The 15467-nt window shown below is 43.6% G+C and overlaps 1 protein-coding gene across 1 annotated transcript in view; it reads left to right on the forward strand.

Annotated features, from left to right (window-relative positions):
- The first annotated feature begins 12440 nt into the window (after positions 1-12440).
- LOC141568787 (uncharacterized) overlaps positions 12441-15467 on the forward strand; it is a 28803-nt gene continuing 25776 nt past the window's right edge. Inside the window, exon 1 of the mRNA XM_074319372.1 lies at positions 12441-12584. Within this exon, the coding sequence (XP_074175473.1) occupies positions 12441-12584 (144 nt within the window). The remainder of the gene's footprint in view (positions 12585-15467) is intronic.

Below are 15467 nucleotides of genomic sequence, written 5' to 3' on the forward strand. Positions count from 1 at the left end.
ACCCCCCACCCATCCCAGCAGGTTAACTAGTTCACAGGCTCTCATCTGCTGCCTCAGGCGGTCCCTGGCCTTGCTCTGGCCCAAGACAGAGCTTACCCGGATGCTGCCCAGTTGTGGTGGTATGGAATGAGCACTGGACTTTGAGTCAGTGGGTTGGATTCCAGTTCTACCTATGGCATGTGTCTTATGTATGTATGGTGCTTCTTATTTTTCCAAGTATCTGTGTACATTCACATCTTTAATCTCAAATGGTTCAGTGAGGTACAGGGAGGGGGAAAGAATCTGCCCATTTTATAGAGAGGGCAAATGAAGTCCCCAGAGGCAGTACCTGGTTGTTGTTTTGGAGGTGAGAAGAGCCTCCACTCATTGGCTTTTGTCTCTAACTCTTTCCTGTGCAGCTTTGAGAGTCGGTCTAAATTTGGATGGGGGAAGAGGGAGCTATTTCATGGAAACCTCAGGGTGGAGCCTGTTTTAATGCTCCCACTGAGTTTCTCTGCCTCCATCCAATCTCCCAGGTGATCTTCCTGGCTGGATTATCCATCAACTTTCGGTGTTATGTAGGCCTGGGTGTGCCCAGGCCAATGAAAAGGGAGATCTAAGGAAATGGTCAGAGTAGTCAGGTCAAGAATTAGCCAAGTACAATTAAACCAAGCACAATTACTTTACAGTCTGGCCTGTCAATAGGTATCTCATATAATATGCTTGGAGTAGGGACATGGGGTTTGGGGAACTGATTACTTAGGCATAATGGTGGCAGGATCACCCCAAGAGGTGGGATTGAAGGGTCATTTTTCAGCTGCATCATAGCAAAATATTCAGTTTTCTGAGTTTAGATTTCTATCTTAACAACCAATATGAATTTTACATAGTTGCCATAGAATATCAGATGTTTCAGAATATATGTAGCTGATTTCATGCACATTCATGGTTTATGTCACTGACAAAAAACTTCCCTAGAAAGTTTTGTCCCTCCAGCAATTTGGGGGGCACACACTATGTCCCTGACACTCCACATGAAGACTCAAGTTTATTTTCCTCAGTCTCCTCTCCCCTTGATGAAAATATTCAGATTAAACAAAATGAACTCGTTTCAAATTTTCCAGTTGTTTTAACATCTCAGTGGGCTGTAGGAAAATGATGTTGTTTTGCTTAATTGAATTTCTCATTTGGTTGTTTGGTGGCATGTGGGCTGAGGCATGGGAAACCTGAAAAATTGGTGTCAGGGACCTTAGTGGACTGTGTGTGTAGGTGACAATTAAAACCAGAGTCGCCTCCTTTCCAGCATGTCCCAAGATGAGGCTTACTTGGCCTTGTAGGCAGAACACTTTCCTGGGCCTCGGGCCTGAAAAATCAGCTGTCTCCTTTCCTAATGCAGATTTCCTGGACAGTAAGCCATGGCTCTAAAATGAAGGAGTCCCCCATTCACGTGCAAAGCAACAAGGGTTCCTCCAGTGGAGCATCTCCTTTAACCCAAGTGTGAGTAACTGGAGATTGATCAGTGTTTCATTTCAGAGATAATTTGGATGATCAATGCAAGCCCTTTCCCAATAAAAACATTTTATTTGTTCCTGAGAAGGTTTCCTTGGAAGCATCTCAACATGCCCCATATACTATTTTTACTCTGAATGTTTCATGGCCCAGAATCATTTTGGTCACTGCTCTTGGGTGAAAGTGTGACTCTGGGCTAAGAAATCTGCCTCCAAGTTGCCAAGGGTTTTCTAGTGGGTGGGCTGAGGTGGGCCATCTCTGCCACCTTGGTTCAGTAAACAGGCTGATGAGGTTTGCCCTGCAGCTTATACCTCAATTCACATCCTCTGTAAAAGCAGGAAACTGGAAAGCTGCAGCAGAATCTGGGGAGAGAGGCAAGTGGGAATGAGGCATTTCCCCCCCTCTCCTTGAACCTCCAAAGGGATAACTGAACCAGGTAATTATACACCATCAAGTCCCAATTACCTGCAAAAGAATTTCCTGCACTGGGCTTCTCTGGGCTAATCCTATCGTCCAGACTGTTGATGTCATCACTTCCCCCTCTCAGCCTGACTCGTGTGATTCTCAGCACTGCCATGGTTGATTCCTTCCAACTACAGGGAGCTAGAAGTCTGAGAAACATGTGGACATTATTGATCTTGAGATTCAAGGAACAGGACAGCTTCTCTCAGGCTCTGCCATGATGTTCCAGGGAGACCTAGACTACAGCTGAGCGGTTGTGGAACTCTTCACTCAGCCCTCGGAGCATACCTTGATAACTTGACCTCAGGGTCACAAATCCTAACTCTTTGTACGTTCTGGATAAACGCTGATTGAATGAATAAATCAGTGAGGAGTGGATAAATCAGTACATCCCAAGGGCACCATCGTACAATTATATATCACACAACTGAAACCACTTTCGAAAGTAAAACTGTAAATCAGTTTTGTAATAAAGCAAAAGTTTATTTGACATGTGGTTGCCTTTCATTGATAACTGAGAGATAAGATTTTAATACTATCCTACAGCACTTAATGAAATGCTTATCATACCACTGCTCCCCCCTCTTCTCAATCCTATAAGTCATGTCTTTATCCCAAACTCTTCCGCGTTCTCTTCTCTAAGCCTAAACTCTACATTATGCTCCCCAAGGCCATGTAAGGTTAAATGCCTATGCACATTTGTAGCCTTAACAATTCACACTGCATAGTTCTTAATTGTTTACAGAATTTTCACTAATATTGCTTCATGTAATCCTTCTCACAATGCTGGGAGGTAATAATTTTTATCCCCATTTTACAGATGAAGAACCTACTAGCTAATAGGGGGTAGAGCCAGGGCTTGAACCCAGGTTGCTGACCATACAGTCTCTGCGCTTCCTAGGCACACATTCCCTCTCCTTCCATATCCTCTTCCACCCGGCCAAGCTTCTAGTTTTCACTTCCTTCCATGTGCCAGAACTTTCCCACCTCTAGATTGTTGACCTTATGGACCTTCCCCAACTGTGTGGATTCAGAATCCTATCAATTTTTCAAGATTCATCTCAGATTCCCCCTCTACCCGGAGTTGTCAGGATGCATTTAATCTCCTCCCTCTTCTGTGCTCTCAACACCCCTGGATTTACTTACAGTGTGGTTTTAAAAAATACAGTGTGGTTCTGCACATATCTCCTCTAATATCCCTCTCCACTGGAAACTCCTGCTACACTTCCTGGCCTGACCTTGCTCTCCTTTGATGTCTGCTGGGGAGGTACTCTACTCTCTACTCTGAGGAAGGAATGGCTATGAATGAGCAACACAAATTTTCCTTAGAGATATCTGACCCACCTGGGTAGACCCAACTGCCAAGGGCAGCATTGTTTCTGGATGTGAACTTAACTTGCTGTGGTACAGCCTGAAGGGGAGTTGGGGGAAGATGTGGGGAGCAGTGAAATGGAAGCAGGAATGAAGAACCAGAGAGGCTGGGGAACGGATACCCTGGGTAAAGTTTTCTATCTCTGCTCCAGGCCTCTAACCAGTTAGACCCAACATCTGGATATAAACTGAGAAAAGGGGGGGAAAAACACCCTAGCTCATAATCTAGACATTTGGTTTGCATGCCACTGAACATCTGGACACTGGAAAATATCTGGTTTGGGACCTATAATTTTAGTTTCCTTTCAAATTTTGGAACCTATGGTCATACTTGATTGCCACAAGACCTTAAACAAATTCATCTTTAACTCTTGCACATCTTTAAAAGATCTCTGTTACACACACAACATCATCATCTAGATAACTCACACTGTTCAAGGCTTCACAGAGGAAAAATACATAGAGTCCAAGAGATCCAGATAACTGAGTGTGGTTAGGGAAGTCTGCAAATACATGACCTCTATTTACATCTGGGAACACAGATGCATCTCTGGAGAACATTATTCGCATCCTCTCCCCAGTCCCACCACTCGAGATATGTATTGGAGCATCCCCTCCTTTGTCCATCAGCAAGTGGCATCCCAGATTGACTGCTGCTGGGCTAGCATGACAGTGATGAAGCCTAAGTTCTTTGATTTTTATAAGCTCTGCTTTATTACCCATTCAATAGCCAGCTGAGGAGCCAGTCCAGGAAACGAGGCTTTCTTTTTTCCAGGAAACTGCTTGTCTTGGCTTTGGAGTAGCTCTTTTCCAGCCATCTCTGAGCTGAAGCAGAACACAATCATTAACTCTTTCTGCCAAAATCTCCAGTTCTGCCACATCAGCATGATTCGTCTCCCTGTCTGGGAGGGGCCAGGCTGGGAAGAGGATGACCCTGTCCAAATGGCCCTGGGAGATCGGAGCCCAGCAAAATGATGCTGAGGAGGTCATATTCTGATGGGCAACATCTATTTATTTTCTTAGAGACCCGCTGAATGGCCCTGTAGAGGTGAGAGTTTGCCTGAGACTGCTCAGTTCCTTCCCTACTTCATCTCCCTCAGAATCCTCAGAACAACCAGTAATTCTTTTCTTCATTTTGCAGATGAGAAGACTGAGGCTCAGAGAAGTGACCTAAACTGCCCAAAGTTATGTAGCTATTTAGTACTAGAGTTGGGGTCTGAATCCAGACTATCAATTCCAAGCCTTGTGCTTTGTACTCTAACCCAAGGGCACAGAATCCACTGCAGAGACAAGACCAGACCTTATGAAGAAAGAGTTGACAATGAACGGTGGAAGGATCTTGCAAAAAGAAGCTAGTTAGAATAATCACTGGAGGCTTCCAGAAAGAGGGGCTACGTGAGCCTTGAAGAAAGGGTAGGACATGGATGGAGGAGGAAAGGGAAGGCATTTCAGCCAGTGAACAGCGTGAGCAAAGAAATGTAGGCAGAATTGGGCTTGGATGGTTCAGGGCCCAACAAGCACAGTTGCCTAATTGTTAGTATTCTGATTCTAAATAATAGCCATACATGGGAGGGCTCTAAAACAACCATAAAAGTGCCCCATTAGAAAGAGTTAGCCTTTGGACATTGGCCATACCCAGGAGGCTCCAACACTTGATTAAAACTATACGTCACATAAGAGCTTTTCTGCCCCTTATCCTTCCTCGCTCTTTCTCACTGCAACACCAGTGGAGGCAGATGCAACATAGAGAATGAGGGAAGGAGAGGCGGCTGGATGGCTCAGGTGGTTAGAGCACGAGCTCTTAACAATAAGGTTGCCGGTTCAGTTCCCAAATGGGATGGTGGACTGCTCTCCCTGCAACCAAGATTGAAAACAGCAACTGGACTTGGAGCTGAACTGCACCCTCTACAACTAGATTGAAGCACAGCAGCTTGGAGCTGATGGGCCCTGGAGAAACATACTGTCCCCCAATATTCCCCAATAAAATTTATATTTTTAAAAAGTAAGGAGGGGGAATAGTAAAGAAGCTAAGATTCCCTTTTCCACCATGGGTGGTGGGCCCTAAGTTAGGCCTAGGCTTTGGGAGGGAAAAAATTAAATTGGATGAGAATTCAGAGTATTGATGAATATACACCCTTATCTTTTAGTCACTGAAAATGACTTAAAAAGCTATGGATCTGCCTGAGATTTCATCCACAAGAAAAATGAGGCCACAGATCAGATCAAAAGAGACAGTCGTGAGAAAGAATAAAATTGTTCTCTGCTTACTCCCTCTTGAGTTTGGCTTGTTTAAAAACAGGAAAGCAAAGATTTCCACTCCTGAGAAGATGGAGGAGCTGTACTTTTCCCCGCTCCTCTCACTAAGTACAGCTGAGGACCCTGGACATTATCTGTAAGACAATGGTAAGAAGATTCTGAAGGTTGAGAGAAGGCAGATGGGGGCTGGACCTCTATACTGATGCACGACACGGTGGTGAGTTCTCTCAGGTTTCATTTTGTTTCATGTATTCCAGACTTGGAAGACCACCCCAGGAAAGACAATGGATGAAGACCAAAATAATAATAATAATGATAATAATAATAATAATGAAAAGCCCCAACTAAAAGCCTGCTCTCACTAGCCAAAGGACCAGGAAAGGGACAGCTCAAAAAGACAGTAAACTTTTAGAAAATGACCACTCTACTCCCGCCAAACACCACAGGAAACCCAGTGACCCCATCCATGCCTGCAAAGGCCAAGTGAGGAGCCTGGACTTCCACTCTTTCAAGGGTGAGGCTGTAACAAGCCCCCCCCACACACTTGTCTACTGGGCTGGTATCAGAGAAGGCCATGTAGGGATTTGGGATTTTCATTTCTGCAGGCCAGTGACAGTGTCAGTGGAAACCATGGGGGGTGGCTGATCTTCAATCCCACCTGGAATGAGGTGTCCTTTCCTCTCTCCACTGGAATATTGTCAGAGGCCTAGTGGAGAAGCAGGACTTTCACTATTACCCAGTGATAACAAGGAAATGCCCGCTGTGATATCACTGGAGACCATGGGGAGCGGAGGCAGAACTCTCACCCGTGCACAATAGTAATGGGGAATAATCCCTCCACACACACACACGCCCTCACACACAGATACGGATCAAAATCTCTAATGAATATAAATGCATAAATCTTTAATAAAATATTAGCACATAGAATTTGGGTATCAAAGGAGGAAAACCTGGGCTTTTATCTCTACCTGGAAGTAAATAGTGGTGCCCACCCCCATTCCCCTATCAGAGCAGTGGCAGTGACAACCAGCTAAGACAGAAGGTTATATAAATCCAGAGTCTCATAATATATTTTGAAAATGTTTAGGTGTCAATTAAAAATGAGTCATCATACCAAGAACCAGGAATATCTCAAACTGATCAAAAGAAAAATAAATACCAACACTGAGATGATAGAGATGTTAGAATTATCTGATAAAGATTTTAAAGTAGTCATCATAAAAATGCTTCAGTGAAGAATTAAGAACACACATGAAATGAATGAAAAAATAGAAGTTTAAGCAAAGAAATAGAAAGTCTCAGAAAAGAAATATAAAGAAGAACTAAATGGAATTTTATAACCAAACACACACACACACACACACACACACACACACAACCAAAATAAAAAACTCAGCAAATGGGCTAGATAGTAGAATGCAGGGGACAGAGGAGAAAACCAGTGAACTTAAAGATAGAATAATAAAAATTATCCAATCTGAAAAGCAGAGAGAAAATAGAATTTTTAAAAAAATGAACAAGAGATTGGTGGGACTAGACAAAAAGATTCATGGCATTGGTTTCCTGGAAGAAAGGTAAAGACGATGGCAGGGCTCAAAAAGCTCAAGATATGTAATAGGCTGAATAATGGCCTCCAAAGATATTAGGTCCTAATCCCTGGAACCTGTAAATATTTGGGAAGAAGGTCTTTGCAGATGTGATTAAGCAAGGATTTTGAGATGAGGTTATCCTGGTAGGCCCTAAGTACAATCACAAGTGTCCTTGTAAGCGAGAGGCAGAGGGAGATTTGATAGAGGAGAAGGCAATGTGACCATGGAAGGAGAGGTTTAAGTGATGTGGCCACAAGCCAAAGAATACTGGCTACCACCAGAAGATGGGAAAGGCGAGGAATGGAAAAAGCAAGTCTCTGGAGGGAGTGTGGTCTTGCTAACACCTTGATTTTGGTCCACTGATACTGGTTGTGAATTTCTGGCCTCTAGAACTGTGAGAGAATAAATTTCTGTTGTTTGAAACCACTAAATTGTGGTAATTTGTTACAGCAGCCACAGGAAACTAATATACTGTGAACAACTCTACACACATAAATTTGGCAGCTTTAGTGAAATAGACCAGTTCCTCAAACAACAAACTACTGCAACTCATCCAGTATGAAAGAGAGCATTTGAATAGTCCTATAACTATAAAGGAAATTGAATTTATAATGAAAACTGTTCCCCACTCCCCATTTCCAGGCCTAGATGGTTTTACTGGAGAATTCTACCAAACATTTAAAGAAGAATTGAATTCTGTACAATACCTTCCAAAAAAGAAAAGAGAAAGAATATTTAACAATTCATTTTATGAAGCTAATATTACCCTGATGCCAAAACCAGATGGACAGTGCCTAACACACACACACACACACACACACACACACACACACACACACTCACAGCTACAGATCAAAATCTCTAATGAATATAAATGCATAAATCTTTAACAAAATACTAGCAGATAGAATTCAGCAAAATATAAAACAAAATATGCACTATGACCAAGTGGAGTCTATTTCAGGGATACAAGGCTAATTGAATATTCACAAATCAATCAATGTAATCCACCACATTAACAGTGAAAAGAAGTAAAACCACATGATCTTTCCAACTGATGCAGAAAATGCACTTGACAAAATTCAACACCCATTTAATAAAGAAAAAAACCTCTAAAAAAAAAAAAGTAGGAATAGAAGGGTATATCCTCAACTTGGTAAAAACCAACTGACTTTCTACCTAATGGTAAAAGATTGAATGCTTTCCCCCTAAGATTCAGAACAAGCCACCACCTTGAGGGACCTCGTGAGCATGTGTGTGGACATCTGTGCGCAATCAGCCTCCACCCACACCTGCTGCAAATAGCAGTCCTTTGGTCACGTCTTAGACTTAAGAGTGAATATATTAGTAGCATTCTCTTCTTCCCGGAAGAGAGTTCTGCACCAGCTTTAGAGTCAGAAAAGAGGTCTGTGCAGGCGTTGGGCCATTTGGATAGCAAATTCCAGTGTCCCAGGGACCTGGGACACAGCCTAGATGGGAGGTATGCCCAGGCTTTGGGTGAGACTATCCTTTTGTCTCACAGACTCCTCACCTGATGGGAAAGGGCCACCTGAAAAAGGGACAGAGCAAGGACTTTCAAAGGGTAGGGGTCCTCTTGCCTGGGTCTAAGTTCACCACTGTGGATGAGTTTTAAAATTCAGAATTGTTCTGTTTCAGAAAGGTAATATGCTACATACACTGCAGCTTATCAATCCCTCAGTGGGGCCTGGGCAAGCAGAGCTTAAAATATATTGACACTTCTGCAATAAAACACATTGATATTTGTTCTAAAAGGATTTAACAGGGCTATCACTAGTCTCTATAGATGCTTCTGTAAATTCCTCATGTTATTTCAAGTCAGATTTTGCCACCATATGAGTTTGGGCCAAACTTCAGAAAAAGCTTTTGATTTTTCAGAACTTGCAGATGAGGGGTTGTGGAACTATAATAGAATTGTAGAGTAATTCATGGCTGCTCAACTGAAGATTCATTTCCGGACTCCCTTTCAACTAAGTGTGGCCATGCATGACGAAAATCACTAAATTCTCACCAATACAATGTGGGCAGAATTAAGGAGGGCCACTTTGGGTCTGAACTTGAAGATATTGGGCTTATGTCTTTCCAGGAAAAAGTCCTCATATTGGCAAAGCAACAATATGGAAGGAACCAGAGTTCTCAGATACATGGCCACGTGAGGGCAGAACCCTGGACTGCTCAACTCAGGACTGCCAGGTGGGGGAGAAATAAACTTCTATTCTTCTTCAAGTCCCTGTACTTTTTAGTCTCCAGCCCACTTAGCCTTGAACTAATTAATGTAAGAGACACATGCTGGGCATGTTAAAGATGGAAGACATAGTCTCTACCCTCAAAGGGGTTCTAGTTTAAGTACAGGAAATCATTCATATATAGATAATTCCAGTAAAATGTGCTAGGCTGATATAGCTGCTGTGGAAGAACACAGGCCCACCTGAGGGCTTCAGGGAACATGTCCTTGAAAAGATAATGCCCCAGCTGAAGTATGAAGGTTGAAGAGGAGTTGGTCAGGTAAAAAAATGGAAAAGGGTATGTTATAGGTTGAATTGTGTCATTGTGTCACCCTAAACAAAAGATATATTGAAGTCCTAATCTTCAGTGCCTCACAATATGATCTGATTTGGAAACAGCGTCCTTGTGGATGTGATTAAGATGAGGTCATACTGGAGAAAGATAGGCCCTTAATCCAGTATCATTGGTAGCCTTTTAAGAAGAGAGAAATTTGGACACAGTGACAGATACACAGGGTGAACATCATGTGAAGATAGAGAGACACACAGACGCAGGGGTAAGACAGCCATGTGAAGACAGAGACAGTGACTGGAGATACGCTGCACAAGCCAAGGAATGCTTGGGGCCACCAGAAGCTGAAAGAGGCAAGGAAGGACCCTCTTCTGGAGGTTTTGGAAGGATCATGGTCCCACTAACACCTTGATTTCCGACTTTTAGCTTCTAGGACTGCAAGAGAATAAATTTCTGTTGTTTTAAGCCACCCAGTTTGTGATACTTTGTCACTTCAGCCCGGGGAAATGAACACAGGGAGTTTCCACCATAGGCAAAGGCAGAGAGATGAGAAACAAATCACATGGCACATTGAAGGAAACTACACACAACTCCCTACTTATAAAGCATAATGCTCAAGGCAGGGCATGGCCTGTGATAGACACGTTTCATAAATGATATACGCACGTCTCATAAATCAAAAGATGGTGATCTCGGGGAAAGATGGTAAAATACCTGTGGGGGCATCCAAATAGGAATGTCCTCTACTGGGAGGTCTAAGTGTTGGTCTGTCCAGCACTCCACTCTAGAGTTCTTCTGGTGAGTTCTCCTTCCCCTGCTCCATCTCTGTGATTCTAATGGCAGATACTACATGTTCATACAGACTCTGCACGCCCAGCTACAGTTGATTGGTCAAGGAAGGAGGTCTGACCCAAAGTTCTTTTTTCTTTTTTTAAGTTTTTTGAATATCAAAGACAAGACTGGTGATAAATCTGGGAATCACCCCATATAGGTAACAGTTAGATCCATAAATGGGTGAGATTTTCTAACGACACTTTCCAAGGAGAGGGTGTAGGGGGAGGAAAATGGAAGCCTGAGGATGGAATCTGCCAAAAGTTAAGGAGAGAGCAACAGAAGAAGATCACAACTGAAATAAAAGGAATGTTCAGAAAAATAGGAAGAAAACTAGGAGAGAGTACTGCCCAGTTGAAAAAAACAAGCTGTGAGAAACTAAGCCAAGAAGTTGGCTGATTCAAGACTCAAATTCCAGGTCTTTGTTCTTTCTATTGAGCCATTGCCCCCCACCCCACCCCAAAAAAAGAAAAATTCCCATGGATTTTGATTATTCTGTGTTGTTGCTTTTTAAAAATGGACTTTCAGGGAGAGAGTCAGTATAGACAACCTGTTTTATTTTCCAATTTCCCTCTAGAGCCTATGCCTGGTTTTGAACTGAAGGCTGCCTTTCCTCAGCCCTCCTCTTGTTGCCTCCTATTGGTCAATGCTCACACATCTGTCTAGGATTTGGTATTTTTGGCCTAAGAGCCTGACCAGCACTGCAAGCATCAAGGTCCTGAAAATGCTTTGGACAAGGACAAATGGACTATTGAAGCAGGGTGAGGATGGAGATGAGGCTGAGGGTGTTGGAAGCTCTGGGGCCACATGGGAGACCATTCCTGGGACATTCAGAGCCACATGCCCACAGCATTTTCTCAGAGATTTCTGTTTAATTACACTTGTCATTTCCTCACACCTTCTTCTCAATGTCATAAGTCACAAAAACAAGTCATTAAGCTGCTTTACTTCATTTATCTTGTGAACATATAATATTAATTTGATTGTTATTAAATCCTATGACTTAGCTAATAGGACAGGGGTAAGTATTTCAGGAGATCCAATAATACCTTTAAATTAGACAATGGTCATTACAGTTAGTAATTAGTGTCACTTGTCTGGTAATTGAATGGTTGGTATGAAAAATGGCTCCGTGTTAGGATCTGTCTTGGAATAAATACATTTATATATTCTTTCATATTTATTGTGCATATACTATGCATCAGCAACTATGCTGATTAACAGACTTAGAGCAGTGAGTAAGACAGACGACATCCTTACCCGTCTGGAGCTTGTATTCTAGTGGGCTGGTTTCACAAGTCCCTTCACAGGGGACATTTCTAACAATTGAAAAATACCTTCCCCTACTTTCCCTCTTAGCAGGAGAGAACACTTACCAGGCTCTAAGCCAAGTTGTCAGGAGAGAATAATAATAAAAATTCCACAGTTTAATTCTCACTACAGCCCTGCAAAGCAGGGTGACATGGTGGAAAGGGCCAGACCTGGGTTCAGATGCCAGCTCTGCTACTTCCTGCAGCTAACCATCTCTCAGGGCCAGTTTCCTTATGTGAAGCCCTGAAATGATAATATACACAGCATACGGCAAATAAATCTTTGTCACATGGCATAACAGCTATTCTTATTGTCATTAGCTCATTTTTGAAGATGAGAAACTTGACATAGAGAGGTGAAGTGATGTGCCCGAGGTCACACAGCTGGTAATCGGCAGAGCAGGAACCGAACCCAAACCTGACTCCAAGCCACGTTCTCTTTCTAATTTGGCACCGCTGTGTGGCATGAGGCTAAGAAGTAATCATCCGTGGAGTGATGTATGCTTCTGAAGGGGTGCAGGCATCGTTGCTTGGGAGGGGCAGCCTGGGGGAAACCAAGACAGATGTGGGTCTCAACTGGGCGAGAACCCAGATAATGGTGAACAAGTCCCGACAGACCTGCGGAATCAGATTCAGCAGCGGGCTGCTGCCTGCTCACCTGCGGCGAAACACTGACCCCTGTCGGCCGCCCGAGGAGCGGAGGCGCCGGCCCAGTTCACGGAGCCTGCGGGCTGATGCGGTTGGAACCGCTCGACCGTCGCTCACTGCACAGGCAGGAGCCCTGGGGACCGTGCCCTTCTCTCCTGGAACAAGGCTGAGAGGGCTGGAGAAGCGTCGGCACCTTGTGACCTCTGTGCCCTCCTGAGTCACCTAGGGTGACGTCGCATCTGCCTCCTTGCTCACTCAGCTTTTGACCAGAAGGGTCCAAAGCTAAGGATTTCCCTGTGGTGGGGCCCCACCCCAGCATCTCCCAGCCTCCCCTAGTCCCCCCCCCCCTTGCCGCGCATCCCCCCACCCTGCAGGGACCTGAGGGCCACCTGCCTCTTCCCACCTAGAATGCTAGCCACATGGAACAGGCGGGGGACACCTTTAGGGCTAAACCTGAGCCTCGCGTGGGTCATCTTAACCAACTCTGGACCAAACGCCACTTGCTCTCCGGCCGAGGAAACGCTCTGTGGCAGCTGCCACCAAAAGCAGCCGCTTCTTATTTCCCCTCCTGGCAACCCCCGAGCTTCCCTGTATCCAGGTCCAGAGGGTTAATCCTGCAGAGCCAGCCTACCGCTCTTTAGGCTGCTGGGCGCCAGGTGTGGGGGATGGGCTTCTCCCCACTTCATCCCATTTCCTCCCTCCCTGCTCTCCACTTTCCTTGGACTGAACTGCTGAAAAATGAGTTAAAAGTCAATATTTCAGTTTTTAGTTCCTACGTGACTGCACTTTCTTCCGTTTGCTCTCTGCAAAATGGAGCGAGTGAAACACTCTGAAAACAAAATAAATAGCGTATCTTAATATAACCGTGAGCATTTCTCAATCTAAGAGGACCCCGTGGGGGAGCAATCTTCAGGAGACCTTGTTTGCAATGCAGCCATACCAGTACATCAGACACCACCAGGTAGCAAGCTGGAGATATGACATGGCTCATATAATGATGTGAAGTTGGTGAAACAATGAAGAATAAGCCCCATAGCAATGGGGAGGGAGGTGTGTGTGGGGGGGATGGGGAGTCTTTTAGCTTCCTGTGCAGGGCTTGGCATTTTATTCTACAACTGGGATAAAAACAAAGAATACAGGCTTGTTAGCAATTCAAGTATATTGATTTAGGAGGCAAAATTTTAAAAGATTTCAATAAACTCAGATTACCTTTGGAAAGCAACAAGATGTTTTCACAAACAAGGATCGATGTCAGGTCCTTTATCTTATTCTCCCCAAATCATGAATTCTTATTTGGGGGAGGCTGGATGGCTCAGTTGGTTAAACCATGAGCTCTGAACAACAGGGTTGCCGGTTCAATTCCCACATGGGCCAGTGAGCTGCACCCTCTGCAACTGGATTAAAGGACAATGACTTGAAGTTGATGGGCCCTGGAGAAACACACTATTCCCCATTACTCCCCAATTTGAAAAAAAAAGAAAAAGAATCCCTATTTGGAATGGAAGATCTGACTCAACTAAGCTTCCCATGAAAAAGGAGGGGGGAGTTTTCACAGATAAAGGTAGCTGAGCCTGACTGAGTAAGCAACACTCATATTTACAATGTATAAAGAACTTTACAATGCATCCTTAGGTCATCTGAACTCCACTCTGACTGGGATGGGAGGTAGGCCGGCTGGGAGGTAGGCCGGGTGGGACGTGGGCCGGGTGGGAGGTGGGCTGGGCAGCTATTGCCATCCTCATTTTTCAGATAAGGAATTTGGAGATTAGCTTGACAGAAAGAGGAATGAGAACACAGGTTTTCAATTTTTTCCAACCCAGTGTATTCATACCTTTTTAGTCAAGTGTGACCTGCAGCCCCAGAGAGGAGGCACACTACATCCCTTGCACTCTTGAGTACTGCATTTTAACAAGGACACTATCAGACTGTCTCCTTATCATCAACTAGGTCTCCACTCAAATGTTACCTCAGAAAGGTCTTCCCTGACCTACCTAGTCTCATTTCCATCCCCAATGATATTCTTTCACTTTATGGCACTACCATCTGAAAATTTCTTGTTTATTTATGTGTGTACATGTTTATTGTCTGTCTCCACACAAGAATGCAAGGCCTTGTCTTGTTTCCCTCTGTGTCCCTAGAGCCTAGAATAAGGCCTAGCTGTTCGAACATTAAAATGTTTGAACATACAAATGAACTAGAACTGTGGTTCTCAAAGTGTGGCCCACAGACTCCTGGGGGTGGGGCTCTAAACTCTTCCAGGGGGGCCTGCAGAATCAAACCCTAAGTCATAGTTTGTCTTTTTCACTGCATTTACAATGATGGTGCAAGAACAATGGTGGGTAGAGCTGCTGTAGCACCCAACGGAACTAGTAGTCATTGCATTCTTCACCGCATGCACTGACAGGAAAAACAAGACAAAACAAAAGCCAGTTTCACTTAAGAATGTCTTGATGAAGCAATAAAGATGGTTAGTTTGATTAAATCTCAACTCTTGAGTACATGAAATAAGAAATAGACAAAGTATTTCTGTTGCTCACCAAAGGACAGTGGTTATCTTTAGGAAAAGCACTTGTTTAAGTTGTGAGCTAAACTAGCCACCTTTTTTATGGAACTCTATTTTTCCTTAAAAAAGTGATTGACACAAAGTCTATGCTAATTCAAAGAATAAAATACATAGAAGAAAACATAGATATTCAACTTATGGACCTTGGTCTCAGAAGGTTTTTTGTGTGTTTTTTTTAACTTGCTCCCAAAGACAAGGCAAGTGAAAGCAAAAATGAATGGTACTATATCAAACTAAAAAGCTTCAAAGAAAGCAAACGAAACCATCAACAAAACAAAAAGGCAACTGACTCAATGGAAGAAGATATTTGCAAATTATACCTCCAATAAGGGGCTAATATCCAAAATACATAAAGAACTCATACAATCAATAACAAAAAAAAATCCAATTTTAAAATGGGCAGAGGACCTG

This window comes from Rhinolophus sinicus, linkage group LG15 (genome assembly GCF_036562045.2).
Source record: "Rhinolophus sinicus isolate RSC01 linkage group LG15, ASM3656204v1, whole genome shotgun sequence".
In the NCBI taxonomy this organism is placed as follows: Eukaryota; Metazoa; Chordata; class Mammalia; order Chiroptera; family Rhinolophidae; genus Rhinolophus; species Rhinolophus sinicus.